Source organism: Physeter macrocephalus, chromosome 16, assembly GCF_002837175.3.
Source record: "Physeter macrocephalus isolate SW-GA chromosome 16, ASM283717v5, whole genome shotgun sequence".
NCBI classification, from domain to species: domain Eukaryota; kingdom Metazoa; phylum Chordata; class Mammalia; order Artiodactyla; family Physeteridae; genus Physeter; species Physeter macrocephalus.
Genome location: NC_041229.1, coordinates 11,814,509 through 11,832,873, shown reverse-complemented (window position 1 = coordinate 11,832,873; position 18,365 = coordinate 11,814,509). Strand labels below are relative to the sequence as shown.

The 18,365-nt window shown below is 36.6% G+C and overlaps 1 protein-coding gene across 7 annotated transcripts in view; it reads left to right on the top strand.

The window, feature by feature from the left end:
- Positions 1-18,365, top strand: part of TBCEL (tubulin folding cofactor E like) — a 75,831-nt gene that overhangs the window by 6,309 nt on the left and 51,157 nt on the right. For 3 of the 7 annotated variants that reach the window (XM_024131190.3, XM_055091734.1, XM_055091735.1), the window contains exons 2-3: positions 14,879-15,028; positions 16,708-16,847. In XM_024131190.3, the coding sequence (XP_023986958.1) occupies positions 14,896-15,028; positions 16,708-16,847 (273 nt within the window). In that variant the 5' untranslated portion in view covers positions 14,879-14,895. Of the gene's footprint in view, positions 1-5,676; positions 5,700-5,927; positions 6,181-8,544; positions 9,878-14,878; positions 15,029-16,707; positions 16,848-18,365 lie in introns of those variants that run through there. The other 4 variants (XM_055091733.1, XM_028500894.2, XM_028500893.2 and 1 more) reach the window with 4 other exon arrangements.

Sequence of the window (18,365 nt, the reverse complement as noted above, 5' to 3'; positions counted from 1 at the left end):
TTATTCTCTGACTTTTCTTTACAATTATCACCTTTGTATGTAACACTAAACAGTACGATGATTAATTTTCTATTTTTTTGACTGTTTAAGTGGGATTGTGCTGTATATATTCTTGTGATTATTTTATCCATTTAACGGTGTTTTTAAAACAACATTCACGTTGATAAGGAAGCAGTCATAGCGAATGATCAAGTATTATGTGTTGTTGCTGTGGAAACATTTCATTTTATGGATATAATGCAATGTATCCAATTGCCTATTCTTGCACATAAGGACATGTTTTTGGTCAGGATTTTTGTAATTTCAAACAATACCGTTGTTGTGGGCATTCTTGTACTTTTCTCCTGGTGCACATTACAAGTTGCTGTAGAGTTTACACTGAGAAGGAGAATTTCTGGGTCACAGGGAATGTGCATCTTCAGCTTCACTAGACAATGATGAATGGTTTTCCAAGGTATTTGTACTCTCACTAGCAATAGAAGAGTTCCTATTCTTCCACGTAGCACTTGGTATTGTCAGAATTTTTAAGTTTTGCTAATTTATATAAAATGGTAGTTTGTTGAGATTTTAATTTCTGTTTCTGAATATTATTGAACTTGAACATCTTTTACATATATTTACCAGTCTTTTGAATTTTATCTTCTGTTAAATACTTGTTCATGTCTTTTCCATTTTTCTATTGAGTTGTTTGCCTTTTTCTTATTGGTTTTAGGAGTTCCCCATGTTAGTTACATGTGTTGCAAGTATCTTCCAGTTTTTGGCTTGTCTTTTTCTGTGTTTAAAGTCTTTTGATGATCAAAAGTTTTTCATTTGACTTCTCCTTTATGGTTCCTTTTTGCATTTTGCTTATGAAATAGTTCCCTAAATCAAGATCTTAGAGCTCTTTTCCTATTTAAAAAAAATAACTATTTTCTTCTCATAGGAATAAAGTTTGCTTTCCACATTTTAGCTGGATTGAATTTTTCTGTGTTGTGAGCTGAGGATTCCCTTTCATTTTTCCCAGATTTATGTTCACTTGTCCTGGGACAGTTCTTGTGTAGTTTAACCTTTTCTTACTGATGTCTGTGATGCTCGCAGCTACATTTACATAGGCCTGTTTCTGGGCTCTCTTTTCACTTCCACTGATCTATTTTTTTTCCTCCAGAGTTTTCTTTACAAAGTACAGTTGATCCTTGTTATTCATGGTACTTACGTAAAGTTGCCATGAACACCAAATTAGTGAATATGGAACCATTGCTCCCAGGGGAAATGTAGGGTTAGGGTCCTGCCAGTCTTTGCACACAACATTTTCGTCAAGTGATCAATACCTGACTTTGTTTTTTGTTTTTATTTTAAAAAAACATCTTTATTGGAGTATAATTGCTTTACAATGGTGTGTTAGTTTCTGCTGTATAACAGTGAATCAGCTATACATATACATGTATCCCCATATCTCCTCCCTCTTGCATCTCCCTCCCACCCTCCCCATCCCACCCCTCTAGGTGGACACAAAGCACTGAGCTGATCTCCTCCCTGTGCTATGCAGCTGCTTCCCACTAGCTAGCTATTTTACATTTGGTAGTGTATATATGTAAAATGATCCTGAAGAACCTAGGGGCAGGACAGGAATAAAGACGCAGGCAGACGTGGAGAATGGACTTGAGGACATTCATGGGGAGGGGGAAGGGTAAGCTGGGACGAAGTGAGAGAGTCTCCCACCCTCCCTATCCCACCCCTCTAGGTGGACACAAAGCACTGAGCTGATCTCCTCCCTGTGCTATGCAGCTGCTTCCCACTAGCTAGCTATTTTACATTTGGTAGTGTATATATGTAAAATGATCCTGAAGAACCTAGGGGCAGGACAGGAATAAAGACGCAGGCAGACGTGGAGAATGGACTTGAGGACATTCATGGGGAGGGGGAAGGGTAAGCTGGGACGAAGTGAGAGAGTGGCATGGACATATATACACTGGCTTTCTTTTATATGTGTTTCTGTTTAAAGACACCTTATTCAATATATACTGTTGATTCATTAACTTTGGATTCATAGTGAACAGCACTATAGTTAGATAGAATAAATCTCATCTAACACCTATTTTCTCCATAAGGCACATCACAACCTTCCTGTGCTTAGGGACACAGCATCGCACTGAGGGGCCTTTTTCAATAGTAAAATCAACAAAAAAGCACAAAAATACGAAAAACCTGGCACTGAATAGACCGTGAAAAGGACACTTGTTTACAGTATGAGAGCTGAAACAAGAAGGCAGAGTGACGCCTTGTTCTGTCTCAGCTGGAAATGTACACGTCTGTCAGGTGACTCAAATTTTTTCTTACTCTGCAAGTACCTGCAAATGACTGTGAAAATGTTGCAAGTATTGATTTCGGGGTTACAAATTATTTCGAGTAGGTGAATTTGCAAATAAAGAATTTGCTAATAATGAGGCTCAACTGTATTATGAAGTCTGGGGAGGCAGTTTTTCAGGAACTTTAGCACTGTCCCTTCCCTCTTATGCTTAGACATATATTTATAACATTTTATTTTAAAATAATGATTTAATGCAATGAATCTCTCAAATACTAAGTTCTGATTGACGGGTGCCATTATCTCAATGAAGATAGTTCATTTCTGAGAATATTTTTATTATTATATTTATAACATGGTATTGTTATTTAGTTATAGGTAAATGAAAAAAGAATTTTAGGAAAGAATCATGACTCTTAAAATGTTGGAAACAGGTCTAGATTATTAAACCCTTATCAATGTGACTTATATGAGGATCATATTTTCTCATAGGTACTATTAGTAACTTAAGGCATACATTTTATAAAGGCAAGTCCCTTCGGAGATTGTAGTTTAAATGTTAACTCTATTAATCCCTCATCCATTAGTGACAGTTTTCCATGTGAACACCAGTAAAGGAATCCAAGAAAAATGTAAGATTGTATACATTATAAATCATATCTCCTACAAAATGCATTTATTGAGACTTGGCTAATTTATCCCTCACTTACTGTTTAAGATCCTTAAGTGAATTGTTGGCATTTGATAACTGTGCTGAGGGAGTAAGAACCAGACATTTTGGACTTGACCTGTATTTATCTTTTTTTTTTTTTTTTTTAGTATAACGTATTTTATTTATTCCTTATTTTTTGAAGTATTTTTATTGTTGTAAAATATATATAACACGTACCATTTTAACCAATTTTAAATGTACAGATCAGTGGCATTAAGTACATTCACATTGTTGTACCACCATCACCACTGTCCATCTCTAGAACTTTTTTGTCCCCAAACTGAAACTCTGTACCCATTAATCAATAACTCCCTCTTCCCCACTCTCCCCAGCCCCTGGCAACTATCATTCTCCTTTCTGTCTCTGTGAATGTAACTACTCTGGATGCTGCATATAAGTGGAATCGCATAGGATTTGTCCTTTTGTGTTTGGCATACTTCACTTAGTGTTATGTCTTCAAGGTTCATCCATATTGTAGCATGTGTCAGAATTGCCTTCCTTTTCAAAGCTGAGTAATATTCCATTGTATGTACATACTACATTTTGCTTATCCATTCATCTGCCTATGGATATTTGGATTGTTTCCATCCTTTGGCTATTGTGAATAATGCTGCTATGAATATTGGTGTACAAATAGCTATTCAAGTCCCTGCTTTCAGTTCTTTTGGTATATACCTAGAAGTGGGATTTCTGGATCATATGGTAAATCCATGTTTAATCTTTTGAGGCACTGTCACACTGTTTCCTACAGCAGTTGCACCATTTTACAGTCTCACCAGCAATGCGCATATATTCCTCTTTAGTTACTACACTGTGCCTATTGGTCTGAAGTATGGCAGAAATTATTAACTCTTGCATATAAGACATATAGTATAGTATAGATACCAAAGTTATATATTCAGTATTAAATCTACTGTGGCTGTAGTCTTTGCAGAAGAATTTAGCTTGTGCTCAGAAGCAAGTATTTCTGGCTCTGTTACTGATTCATTGCCCTATCATGTGATCTCTTACTTTTGGAATCCCCATGGAGAGGTAGACATAATTAGTAATTCAGTGGTGGCTATGATACATTTTTGTTCATAACTACTCTGAGCTGAGTTTATTAATACACCTGCTTTTCATACTTTATAAAATACATTTGATATGCACAATCAGAAGTGATTAGAAAACTCACTGATTAGCATATTTATTGAGTGCCAATTATGTGCAAAGTTCCAGTCTGTGATAGATAGAAAGAAGCATTGTGATATGGTTCTTACCCTCAAGAGCTATACAGTCTAAAGATATAAAACAAACAAAAGAAAATCACAACACTATACATGAGTTAATAATGGGACAAAAATGAAAAGAATCCATGCCAATATGTGATTGATTAATTGCCCACTGAATATTTTAGGAAATAAATATTTACCATGAGCTCAGCTCAAAGGAAACATCATTATGGCAGGAGGTATCTGAAAAGGCTTCATCTTGGAAGTATATTCTGAGTAGGGCCTTGAAGGATGCATAAAATTTAGACAGGTGGAGAAGGGAAGATCTTCTAGTTAAGGAGGAGTGACATTATAAATGTCAGACATTTTACTGCCTGAATCATTAATTGGCATTAATTAGCATAGGCCCAGGACCAAAAAATATTAGATCAAATCTACGTAGCAAAATTTGTAAGTAAGTCCCCAGCCCTACATTAATGCTGCCATGCTCACTGGGTGGTGATGGGAGTAGTAACAGTGGTAGCAGTAGCAGTAGGAGTAACAGCCAGTATTTAGTGAGTGCTCTCCATGTGCGAAGCACTGAATGAAACCTGTTTTACCCATGTTATCTCCATTCATTCAGCAACCCTGTGAGCTAGGAGTTAGGGGCTGTCTGTTACCCCTTTTATAAGTGAGGCAGTGGAGACTTAGAAACCAAAGTAACTTCCTTGTAGTCAAATGGAGTGGTGGCGTCAGTCATGATTTACATCCCGGCAGTTTGGTTCTAGAACCAGCACTTATTACCACTAAGCAATATCACCATAGGGCAATAATACTACTATAGCACTAAATATAGAAAGGGCTAGTGAATTTTTTTAATAACCTGTAAACTTTGGCAACCTCTCTGTGTGGCTGATGTTTACATTCTGACAATTCTTCGCTGTGAGCCAGAATGGTCTGTAAACTCTAGAAGGCTGCAGGGTGATGAACTAGTAGTCCGTTCCTAATGAGGTCTTGCTTTAACTTGATAGCCTCTGTAGTTACTCACAAGAGAGATGATTGGGTAATCTGTTCTATAAACAGCTGAGTTTATAGAACAGATTGCCCTTAAACTTGTGTATTCACAGCTGAAAGATAGCATATGTATACAATTTTCTTCTGATGAAAACCAATCCATTCAAGAAACTAATATTTATTGCTTTTTGGCAGGAAAGGGAAGTTGAGAATATTATTTTCCCCTTTGGTGACTAGACCAATCAGTACTGCTGCTTAGTTTTGTGGTTCAGTTACTTTGACATGGTTACAAGAGGTATTTTGGCTGTAATGATTTTCATAAATTTTAATAAGTTGTATTTGTATGATTTGTGCATGATGCTACATACTGTTGACATGATTTTTTTTTTTTTCTTTAGTGAAGACAGCATGGCTCAACAGATTATGGATACAGAAAGTATGACTTAGCATGCTGGTTGGGCCATGGAAACCTGAGCAAGTCATCTCAGTTTCATGTCCTGTAAATAGAGATAAGTGTCAGTTTGTCTGTTTCAGAAGATGGTTGTGGTAAATTACTAGGCTTTCAAATGATTGTTAATCTCAGTTTGGGGACACTCGGCTTTTGGGGAGCATTGATTCAAGAGTAAATGTTTCTACTCCTGAATTTTGAGTAAGTGCAACATAAAAGCCTTGAGATTTTCCCAAATTGAATCTGGGCCACATAGACAGGTAGGGATGGATGCAGACTTGTTTGTGAAGGGGTTGGGAAGGGGGATAAGGGTGGACTCTTCTTGGAATTTTTTGAAGTAAGGGGTGTGGTGAATATTAAAGTTTTTATGTTGTTCTTGTGATTGCTGAAAGTTGGTGGAAAGTGCTTTTCTGCATTCTAAAATGTCTAATTTCTTAGGGATATAGACAATTGGTGTAAGCCAACATTTCTGGACATTTAGAAGCTACAGGAATTAAGAAAGAAGTTCTTAGAAATATTTTCACACAAAGAGGTACTTACATCTAAATAGCAGTATTTTCTTAAATTTTTTTCCTCTCAAATACTTTCTCATCAAAATAATAAAATTCTTGGGCTAGTGCATTTGGATCAGAAATTTTGAGTGCTACATAGAATAGACTACTAGCGTGAGAATCAGTCCTGTTTACTAATTTGCAGTTGTAGATGAGAAAACTTTGTCTTTTGTCCAACATCAAATGTGCCTTGTATGCAGTATAGTTCTTTAGTAGAAAATACAGACAGCTCTGGGGCCATACTCACTGGTAACCTAGAGTCACAGTTTTAGATATTTTGGTGCCACTAATATAATGAAATAAAGAATTTGGATTAGATATTTTAATACCTGTGGTACTTTTAAGGAGAAGCATAGTGCTGTGATAAGTGAAGAGGGTAACAGTGCCCTACTAATAGCCCAATTCAAGGACTGACCAGGAGTCTGAATTCACATTTCATTTGGCAATGTTGGATTTAAAAAAAAAATTTTTTTTTTAATTAAAAAAAGAAATCTACCAAGAAAAGTTGATGTGCTACATTATTTCACTTGGATATAGCTTAGTATACAGTTGAGAAGGAGACTGAGAAATAGGGTGGTTCATAGTAGGGTGTGAAATCATGGTGGTGTGGTGTGTTACGATAATGGACTTATCAGCTATGCTGACGTTTTGCACTTGGCATGCTCAGAGTCAATTTGTGAATTAGTAAACTATAATTCTACAGAAGAGTTCTGGAAGGTTATTAGAATTAGTTTATTTTCCTTACTTTTCATCCCAAGAAGGCATCCACTTAGGTATATTACATAATTCTCAAGGAGGTAACTGAGATAGAATTGCAGGTATATGTACTTTATGATAAGTGAAGGTAGAAGTGCCATATAGAATGAGACTGTCTAGCCTAAGTATGTTGATTTGGGCAATGTCTTTAATGTGTTTTTATGGGAGAGATTGCTGTCATTCATGAGTTCAGCTGCAAAAGCTTGTTAATGGAATACTCTACAGACTTTAAAAATGATTGTATATGTGTATATTTATGGATATAGAAAGTTTTTCATGAGCTGTTTAGTGAAAAGGCAGGTTACAGAGCTATATATCTAAAAGTAATTTGATCTTTGTGTAAAAATCATGTATCTGCATAGCATGGAGAAAATGGTCTGAAAAACTATACACCATAAAGTGCATCCTCAGGCTTTTAATCTACTCTCTAAATCTGTCAGCCAAAGCTTCCTGGAATGGCTGTGGCTCTAAATATGCTTCAGATAAGAAAAGCTTTTTGGTAACACTTATTTACATGCTTAGCTTAGATAATGAAAAGTGAAACTACATCTACATGGAGTTATAGGGTTTTTGCTTATTTTCAGTTGGTAATTTTTAAAAATTCAGAATGTATATTGCTAGTATTTTTAAAGCAGTTATTTAGAAAAAAGCTTATCAATAGACCCTTTTTTCTTTATTTTTTAACTTAATTTTTAATTGAAGTATAGTTGATTTACAGTGTTGTGCTAATTTTTGCTGTACAGCAAAGTGACTCAGTTATACACATATATATATTCTTTTTTAATATTCTTTTCCATTATGGTTTATCTCAGGAGATTGGATATAGTTCCCTGTGCTATACAGTAGGACCTTGTTTATCCATCCTAAATTTAATAGTTTGCATCTACTAACCCCAAACTCCCAGTCAATCCCACCCCCATTGGCAACCACAAGTCAGTTCTCTATGTCTGTAAGTCTGTTTCTGTTTTGTAGACAAGTTCATTTGTGCCACATTTTAGATTCTACATATAAGTGATATATGGTATTTGTCTTTCTCTTTCTGACTTCACTTAGTATGATAATCTCTAGCTGCATCCATGTCACTGCAAATGGCATTATTTTGTTCTTTTCTATGGCTTAGTATTCCATTGTCTGTATGTACCACATCTTCTTTATCCATTCCTTTATTTGTTCATTCATTTTTATCTTTCTTGGAGGTAAAAATATGTAAAATACACATACTTTCCCAGAGTAATTATGTTTTATTGGGTACACTTTTGCTGAGGATCAGAAAGATTTAGGAAACAAAACAACAAACAAAAGTCCCAGCTACCTAAAACGTCCAAGAATCTGGCAGGGTTTAGATATAGTGGAGGTCTTTCACAAAAGGAAGCTTTGCAGGGATGAGGTTAGGAGTCCATAAAGTTAAAGTTAAATGGGCTTAAAAAAAAAAAAACTTCCAAAAATTGAGAAAGCTAGTAATGCTAAGAGATTCTTTGACGCTATCCAGATTTTCCTCCTTAACTTTGTTTTTTTTGTTCTTTTAAAATTAATTAACTTATTTATTTTTGAATTTTATTTTATTTTATTTTTTTATATAGCAGGTTCTTATTAGTTATCTATTTTATACATATTAGTGTATACATGTCAATCCCAATCTCCCAATTCATCCCACCACCACCCCCCTCTCCCCCCACTTTCCCTGCCCTGGTATCCAAACATTTGTTCTCTACATCTGTGTCTCTATTTCTGCCTTGCAAACCGGTTCATCTGTGCCATTTTTCTAGATTCCACATATATGCATTAATATATGATATTTGTTTTTCTTAGCTTTGTTTTGTTAGTTTTTTGATCTGCTCCATGCCCCTACCCGCCAAACTCAGCATATAAATTCCTTTTCTGTTCTTTTAAAAAAAGAACAAGATATAACAGCTCTCTCTCTCTCTCTCTCTGAACACTTGGTTTTTCTTCATCAACTGTTCCATCTCTTCTGTTTTCATCTAAGCTTCTCCAAGGCATGGTCTATACTTCCAGTCTTCATTTATTTACTTCCTTAACCCCCTAAATTATGCTTTCTACCCCCTTGTCTGTACTGAAAGTGCTTCCACTAAGGTAAACAAACTCCTACTTGCCCAGTCCATTAGGGATTTTTAAATTCTCATCATTTTTGACCCCTTGATATTCTACATAAAGATCAGTCACCCCCGTCCTTGCACAATATTCACAGCAATCTATCAAAACTTTTCTTACTTTTATCTCTATAGGATAAAGTCAAACCTGAGTAAGGTCAGGCATGAGCTGACCACTGTCCACCTTTCAGTCGAATCTCCTGTCTCCCTACTCCCCACAAATATTTTATGTTGTAGCAATACCACTTAATGTCTCTTGTGCTGGTTTATCTTCTATTGTTTCCTGTGCCTGGAATGCTCTTCTCCACCCTGTTAACCTAATCTTTGTTATCTTTCAAAATGGCTCAAGATTCACCTCCTACTTCCTTGATCATACTTCCAAAAAGTTAATCGCTTCTTGTGTTTGAATTCACTCTTTCTGGGTGACTTATTTCAGGTACGCGTTATCTCCCTGTATTTCCCTCTAGGTTTTGGATGCCCTGAGGGCAGCATTTGGATTTTATTCCTTCTCACTTTCTTTAGTATTTAGCTTGGCACAGATGTGGTGTCTGGTTCATGTTTGTTGAATGGAATCACACGAGACTGTAAGCTTTGTGAGGGCACACATTTTATGAATAAATGGGCAAATAAGCCTAATTGGAACCACTTGATAAGGTGCAAAAAAGAGAGAAAACTAGATATATTTGTTGTCTCCGTTTTTATTAAACAAATGGTAAAGAAATTCTTATTCTCAGATTGTCTTGTAAAGGACATAGGCACCTGAGAAGAGAAGAATGCCTGGAATGAAATGTCATCTGACCAAAGGAACCCTAAGGTGAAATTGTGGAGCCGTTGGCCAAAATGTTGAACCTAAGTTTTATTTTCACATATTTGGTAGAAAAATATTGGCAGGTAGCTTTTAGAGTATGTTTTTTTCTGCCCTTCTCTGATGAATAGATGAGATTGATTAGTTGTATATAAATGGGTCCATGTCAAATGACTGAAAATAATTTTAAGCTACTTGGGAGTGTTTCCCTCTCCTCTATTATTTTTATGCTATGAAAACTCTTCCTGGGTGTTTAGCCTCATCCTACATTAATGCATATTTTGAATTATTGCAATTTATTTTTTAGAACTCTAAATCAGTTCCCAACTGTTTATTATTCCAGTAACTTGAATCTTGCTGTAGGAAGACCCACTCTTTTGTTAGTCTCCACAGCAGGAGGCAACTGGGAAGCCTGAAGCTCCCCAGCATCCTTAGGCTATGGCTTTGTAACCTCTGCCTGCTGGGGCCCTTGTGGTTCCAGAGTCACAATAGTTTGGATACCATTTGGGTAATTTGGATGAACTATTTGAGTAACTTTTATTAACACATTTAACTTGGCTAGCAAAGGAAGCAACATGGCAGATCTGAGGGTGTTCTTCCCACCCCTCGGTACACCTCATAGTGGAGCTTTTGCTTTGCCCTTGTTAAAGCCATGGTAATGACTTTGAGAGTACCACGAATCATTTTCCCCTTCTTCTCAACCCTACCTCTCATTCTGATTGTAGTTTAGTTCTGAGGCTCAGATGTGTTTTGTTCTGCTTTCTTTTTCTTTACCAATGCTCTTTTACAAAAGTATTTCTGTTTGGCCACCCATTTTATTTCTCTTTTCTTCCTCAATTCCCAATTCCTTTAAAAGTTATTATTAATATTATATATTTCACATGGTCGAGTTTGGCATTTTTTTCACAGACAGTTGATAATGAGGACTTAAAAAACACTTTGACAAATTATTAGGTCATTCCCAGATAAATCACTTTAAAATGTTTTGTGTTTTGAAAAGATAATGTATGGAAAAAAAGGGTGATGTATGCACCTGGTGAGTTCAGGCAGTTCAAATGGTTGAACATTGAGAAGGAAATCTCCTTTTCACCTTATTCTTCATTTCCTCTCTTTGGAGTCAACCACAGGTATTAATTTTACTAGTTTCTATTTTATCCTTCTGGAGGTAGTCTATGCATATATAGGCAGATAAACCTATTTTTTTTTATAGGATTTTAAATGGATGTTTTGGGACTCTGGGGTAGTATTTATATTTTTTGGAAGTTGTGAGTGAGGCTAGTAGTATTCACACTTCATGAAGTGTGGTACTTTACCATAAAATTTTTTGGTGAAGTAAATATTGATCTTGCATACCAGCATAAGGCTATATCTTGCATCTCTTCCACTCTTTGTGGTCAGACATGGCCTATTTTCTGTTTCCAATTGTGTTGAGTTTCATACTAATTTTGACCTGACCTTGGGAACAGAAAGTACAAATTGATAGCTATTGAGGTTACTTAGGTGACTGGGCTGAGCACCTTATCCTCCAACTTACACTTTTACCAAGTGCTTTATGAAAGCATATTATAGTCAGAATTTGAGGCACAAAGGAGTTGAGATTTTCACAGGCACACTCCATGACTTGGTAATGGAACCAAGCAACATCACCCCAGATTCCTGGCTCCCTGGCTTTAAGCACCAATTCAGCACACTTTTACAAATGTATTAGACCTCTGCCAACTGTAGAAGGTAGTCAGATGTTATTTGACACTGGTTCTTTCCAGAAAGTCATAGATTACCCCTCCACCTCCAAAAAAACCTTTTAAAAGTCTCCAGTTAAAGATCTTCTTCTGTCCTGTATGTCCTCATTTTTCAATCTATTTGGTTTTCAGTTTTCCTTTCCCACCTACTGTTCCTCCTCCAACAGCCCCAACAGATTTTGAGTAGATTTATGTCACCGATCCATTTTGCAATCTTAATGTTCTAATTCAAAACCCATGTATTATTGTGTACACGATCTGCATGCCTGGAATGCTGTTCCAATAGAGTATCCTGGAAAATGACCAATGAAAGTGACTGGCATTGCTTTTAAGTCTTTAGGAAAAAAAAAAAAAGCAGACTATTTGGAAGAATTGTGAAAGCATGGGGCCATAAGGAGTAACTTTTAAGTTCCCATGATTGCTTGCTTACTGACACTTATTTTGACTTGCATATGTTTCTAACCTCACCATCCCTCATATCAATTTTAATAATATAATAACCAGTTATTTAACCAGCAAAAGCCAGTTTATCTGGGAATAGCCAGAGGATTTGCAATTTGAGATATGCAAACTGTGGCAGACCACAGGCAAATCCAGAGAACAAGGAAGGGGAACTTGCTCTTGTAGGGGAAATGAGGGGAGGGGGAGTGTGTTATAACCAAAGAGTCCATTGGAGGAAGCTGGGAGTCCAAAGTATGGAGGTTGGTTGGACTGCTGTGGTCTCTGATTGGCTGGGCTGTCATTGAGCAAAGAGTTTTCTTCTTCCTGCTGGATAGTAAAGTAGGCAACACTTTCCTGTCAGAGATGTAGGCCTGCATCTCTTCCCGTTTGGAGTAATTAATGTTGCATGGCAAGGGTGAGGGCTCTGCCTATAGTTCTGTCCAGACTCCAATTTTAGCTGAGGTTTCTTTAATTCCACACTCAGCTTGTCTATATTTAAATTGTGTATATGATTGTTGCCCTTGGATTGAAGAGGTTAGAGTTTAAGTGATTCTGAAGCTTCCAGTTAAAAGATGCTATTTAAACTCTGTGACTATTATTTTGACACTGACAGTTCAGCACCCTCCCACACGCTTTTTATTCTTTGGAACTGCCAGTTGTATGGAAGATAGCAATGTAACTTCTTTGACTTTTTGTTAAACATTTCTGAAAATTCTGTTGGCATTCTGCTTGAGACAGGTCTTTGATAAGAACTATGATGCCTGTCACTGGTGGCATAGCACCTGCTCTGTGTTGTCTGCTGTTGGTGATGAGTTTACATTGAAAAAGAACCTTTCCACCTGAAAGTTCCTGGAGTCCTAGATGAACCCACCCAGTTCACTTTTGACACAGTGCTGGGATAGAGGACAGCAGCATATACTTACCACTCTGGATAGAAAGAACAAACTCTCTTGTCCTAAAGCAGGCTCTGTTCTTAAGCTCCCAAATGATGCCCCTGACCGAGGGCAGCCCTATATTTTCAAGGTGACTTGTGATATACTTGTTATGAAATGTGTTACATAGTCTAAACTTTGATAAATTAAGTATGGGTAAAACTTTTGGACATGTGCTCAATGAGTGTCTACTCTGTGTTCTAGGCATTTGTGAATTGATTTCACAAAGTACAATACTTGTGGTCCTGGTAGTAATCTAGAAAATGGGCCAAGATTAAAGACCACTTTTATATTTATGCCCTTTTCAAATTCTTGTTACAAACCCAAGAGGAAAAGTTTAACACATCCATAGTGGGAAAATTAAAGTAGAGAGAGATTAGATAACTAGCTTATGTTTTACCCAGCTGGTAAATGACAGAGCCTAAGTTTTCTGTTTATGTGCTTTCTACCATACTACAAATTCCTTTTACAATTAATAACATTTGTGTGTTTTAGAGCTTTACAAGAGCCCTATAATCTCAATAGTGCACTTGTACATTTTAGAGCTCTAGAGTAATGCTGAACTCCAAGCAGTATAGATATTAATATCTTATTTTATAGAATAAGACGTTTGAGTCCCAGAGAAATACGCTGTCTTGCCTGATGGCACAAAACTATTAAGTGGTAGAACCGGGTGGGACTTAAACCCACTCCTGATCCTGAATCTTCTGCTTTCTGCTCAGCATACTGGAGGCTCGTGATTTTAGTTCTCAGCAACATTTATTGAGCCCTTACCGTGTGTAGTGTACTCTGCCAGATGCTATGAATCAATACTGAAAAAGTAGAATTGCATAGCACTGCTCCCCTTCATAATGTAATGGTGGAGTTAGGACAATCGCATGAGAAAAATACCTAACATTCAGTATAATTAAACTGTATAAGCAAAAGTAGACCAGTGCAGCATAGTGAAGTAAATATATCACCACCAATGGTAAACAGTTTGGAGTACTCTATGGGTAGTACCAAACAGCCTTTTAGAAGTTTTTTAATGCTCATTCCTGCTGGCTTTTCCTAGGACCAGGTACCAGTAGTCATTCTCAGACTCTCCAGCTGTACTTGCTGCTTCTCTATAATCTATAACCGTATTCAGTTCTCTCCTACTTTAAGAGGAAAAATCTTGGCAATTGCCCCCAATACTGTACTCTCTCCTGTTCCTGTCGACCTTATCAGCCCATCTTCTTCCTCCCCTTCTCACCAAAACTTCTCAAAGTGTTGGCTATACACTTCACTCTCTGATCATCCCTTTTACTTTTCCGTCATGACTTTGCTTCCTCTGCCTGTGTCTTAAATATCAGTGTCCCAGCCGCATACCACAAAAAAAAAAAAAAAAAAAAAAAAAAATATCAGTGTCCCAGAGAGTTCTAGTGCCCTACTATTCTTATTCATGATATTTCCTGATGAGGTCCAGATCTTCGCCTCTAGCTCACATTTCTCACCCAACTTCAGACTGTTCCCCTGAAACAGATGCCTCAGATTGAACATGTATAAAATAGAATTCATCAATTTCCTCCTTAAAACTAGGTCTCTCCATATTTTCCTTTTTCTTAGTTGTGTCACTAGTCACCTAGTCACCTGTACTAGAAACCTGGGGGTCAGCCTGGACTCCACCTTCCCCTCAGCCCCTATAACTCCTGAAAAGTTTGCTTTCTCAGTTGATCTTAAATCTATCTGTACTACCACCGTACCACTTTGGGCCCTTGTCATCTTTACCCTGTATTTTTGCAGCATCTAACTCTTCTCCCTGCCTGTCTTATGTGTATGCAGTGCCTAGCTTAGTACCTTCTAAATAATTGATTCTCAATAAATATTTCTTGTGTGAGTAAATAAATAAATTTTGATGATTTCTTGGTTTCTTGTAGAATTTTAGGAAAGGAAGATGGATCAACCTAGTGGGAGGAGTTTTATGCAAGTATTATGTGAAAAATATAGTCCTGAAAACTTTCCTTACCGCCGTGGTCCTGGGATGGGAGTCCATGTCCCAGCCACACCTCAGGGCTCTCCTATGAAAGGTAAGAAAGATGGGGCCTAAAACATTTATTTACTGGAGCTTACTTAGGACATTAAACCAGAATATTGCCTTATTTGCAAATGATTCCCTTTATTTTGAATTATGAGTTGAATAGTCTTTCTCCCTTGCTATGATTTCAGTTTTTTTGAAAACCTGAAAGGATTTATTTTCCTGCAGATTGGCCAAAAGGCATTTTAGTTGCACTCATAGGGTGAGAGCGATATTTGAGTGATAATATTTCAAGGAACATGGAGGGTGCAGATAGTGCAAGCCTGGCCTGTGCCCTCAGTGACCTTACAGCTTATTGGATTACAACATATTCACATTTACAAAAATATATAATAACACAAGGTAGTTTGTGTTGAGTCAAATGAATGGCACAGTGATTGGGAAGGAAATTTAGAGAGTTAATTTATATGATCAAGAAAGGGTTCAAAGCTGTGAGATTTGAACTAACCCTTCAAGAATGTAGAATTTGGTTAGAGAGGAGATAAAGACATTCTAAGAGGGGGATTATTATGTGAGCGAAGATCTACAACTAGAAACGTGCAAGGTGTGTTTTTGGTTTGCATTTTAGCTTAATGTTGGAATTAACTGTTAATTGGAAGTAGTTCTTTGTAGTTATGGGAGATTAATATTGAACAGTGTTTTAGTTCCTGTGTCCAAAGGTTACTGAATGTTTATTATTTCTCAGTGCAACTATCTTATCAATCCATATAAACTGAAACAGCAGAAAGACGTGAACTTCTTACTTGGTCATTTTTTTCAGGATCTACTCCCATTCTGAGAAAATTGATTCTGTGAAAAGTACTGAGTTGAAAGTTCATATTATTTGAGGCTTCCATTAATGAAATATACTTTTGTGAGCCCTGGCTTTATACCAAATGGGAAAAGAGTGGTTGAATTCTCATATTTATCCTTTTTATTAGAGATAGGAAGAGTGATTTTATTGACATATTTTTGAACAAGCAATAGTTTGACTGAATTCATTGAATGGTTTAAGACTCTAAAACATTTTCTCTCATTATAATTATATATTTTTAAAAGTCTAATTTTCATAAGGGACAAATTCTACATGGTTATGAAAGGGGAATGATTGATGGACAAGTATGGGAGAAAGATATAGATTTTTAAATGGATCCACGTAAGCAAGGAAGATTCCTTGAGTGATATGAACTTGAAGAACAGAAGTGGTTTAGCAGATAGACTATCTAATGGTTTTGAGATAATTTCCAAAGGTAACAAAATGTGAAAATACAAATCAGACAGAGAGAAAAGAGCTATCCAGAATGATACTTTTGAACTAAATTAAAAAAAGAAAGAATTGAGGCCAATAAGAACACAGTGGTAGCCCTGACATGAATCACATGGATCTAGTGTCACATGATAAGGTGACAGCATGGATGATGGTTCTGTTGTTGGTAGTTGAGATAAACAATGCTGCCAGGTGGTGAAACCTCCAGGACTTTTTGGGGGTACTGGTCTAGTACTTCTGATCTCCTTCTGGGCCATATTTGGCTGTCTCCCCTTAGAATTCAGTACCCTTGGATCCCAGCATATCTTGTATTTTCAAGGTCCTTGTGTAATTTCACACAATTTGATTTTGATTCCTGGTGGCTGAATGTATGTAGACAAGAATTAGGCTGACGTAGAAAGTATTTTGTTTCTCCCATGATTCAGATCGCCTCAATCTCCCAAGTGTACTGGTGTTGAACAGCTGTGGAATAACCTGTGCAGGAGATGAAAAAGAAATTGCTGCCTTCTGTGCTCATGTGTCAGAACTAGATCTTTCTGACAACAAACTCGAAGACTGGCACGAGGTAAAGTTTTTATACTGCTGCATTTTGGTGAAGTGCAGCAATAACTCACTGTATTATTGTTTATGTTGTTACGTATGCTGCTGAATTCTGGTTCTCACTTGAGATTCTTCTCTGTATGTCTCAAGAGAAATAACTGACTGCTTCAGCTGTTTCTATGGTGATTTTTCAATGAACTTTGTTATTGCTGATATGTTTTTCATTAATGTGAAAAGCACTGAGGAGCTTTATTCCAGGCATCAAGAGGTTAATAAGACCACAGAGGTTTAGACTGCTAACAGTGCATTAAATTCTCTACTATTTCACTAGTTTACACATCCTGTGCCCATTCTCTGCTACTACTTCAACATTTATTACTATAAATTGACGTAAAAATTACTGGAGCTCGAAACTAAGGTTATAAAAATATTTACTCTTGTTACTGAAATTTATTCCAAATCTTTTAGAACTTTTTCTTATTTTAAGTCGCACTGGTAATTTGACATAACTGATGCCTTTGACCTCAGAGTAACTCTAAACCAAGTTGCACAAATAAAAGTATTGTGACATTCTCTCTTATTATATATAACATTACCTACCTGATTATAACATGACCTGATAGAAGCTACCCTTAAGAATAAGAGAAAAATAGTTCTTCCTACTTAATTTCCTGCCTTAATTTAGGTTCTTATTTCCTGTTTGGAGTATTGGAAAAGTGTCCTAGTGGGTTTTCCTGACTCTGGTTTTACTCTGCTTCCTCTAAGCTAACCTTCTATAGTGCTACCAGACTCCTTTTAATAAATGAAGTGTGATTATGAAACTCTCCTCCTTCAAGTCCCTTAGCTGCTTTTCACCACCTACAAACTATGGTCTGAACTCTCTAAGTGTGACCCTTTATCATACGGCCCTTTGCTATTTCTAGAGTTTTATCTCCATCTTTAGCCATGTGTTTTTCTTGCAGCTCATGATAAATCTGGACATGAAAAACTTCCTTGCTTTTATTCATTCTAAATCTACTGTTCTCTTTCTCCTCTGTCTACCCATTTGCTTCCTATGTATCTTTCAAGACTTGGCCCAAGTTGCTTTTCTCTCAGACTTTCCCTGACTCTCACTCAGGCAGAATTAGATTATCCTAACACCTGTATCATGTTGCTATAAAGCGATTCATTACAATGTAGCACAATCGCTTGCTTACTTGACAGTTTTCCTGCTAGACCATGAGCTTATTCAGGGTTTTGTTTTTTATCATCAGCACTGGCATTCTAGGCATTCAAATGTTTGCTGAATGCCTTAATGAATAAATGATTGTATCTTAAGGTTTGATCAGGCCCACTTGTTCTAACTTTTCCTGAGATCTTAAGACATTCACTTAATCCTTTATCATCTGTAAGACAGGACTGTTGATAAAATTAATCATCGAGACACTTGGTAGATATTAAATATGATACAGATTCTAAGACAGCTTTCTTGTTTAAGAAAAATCTATCTATAACCCATTTTTCTTTAACTTTTCTTATATTCATCTATTTCATAGTCTTGTTT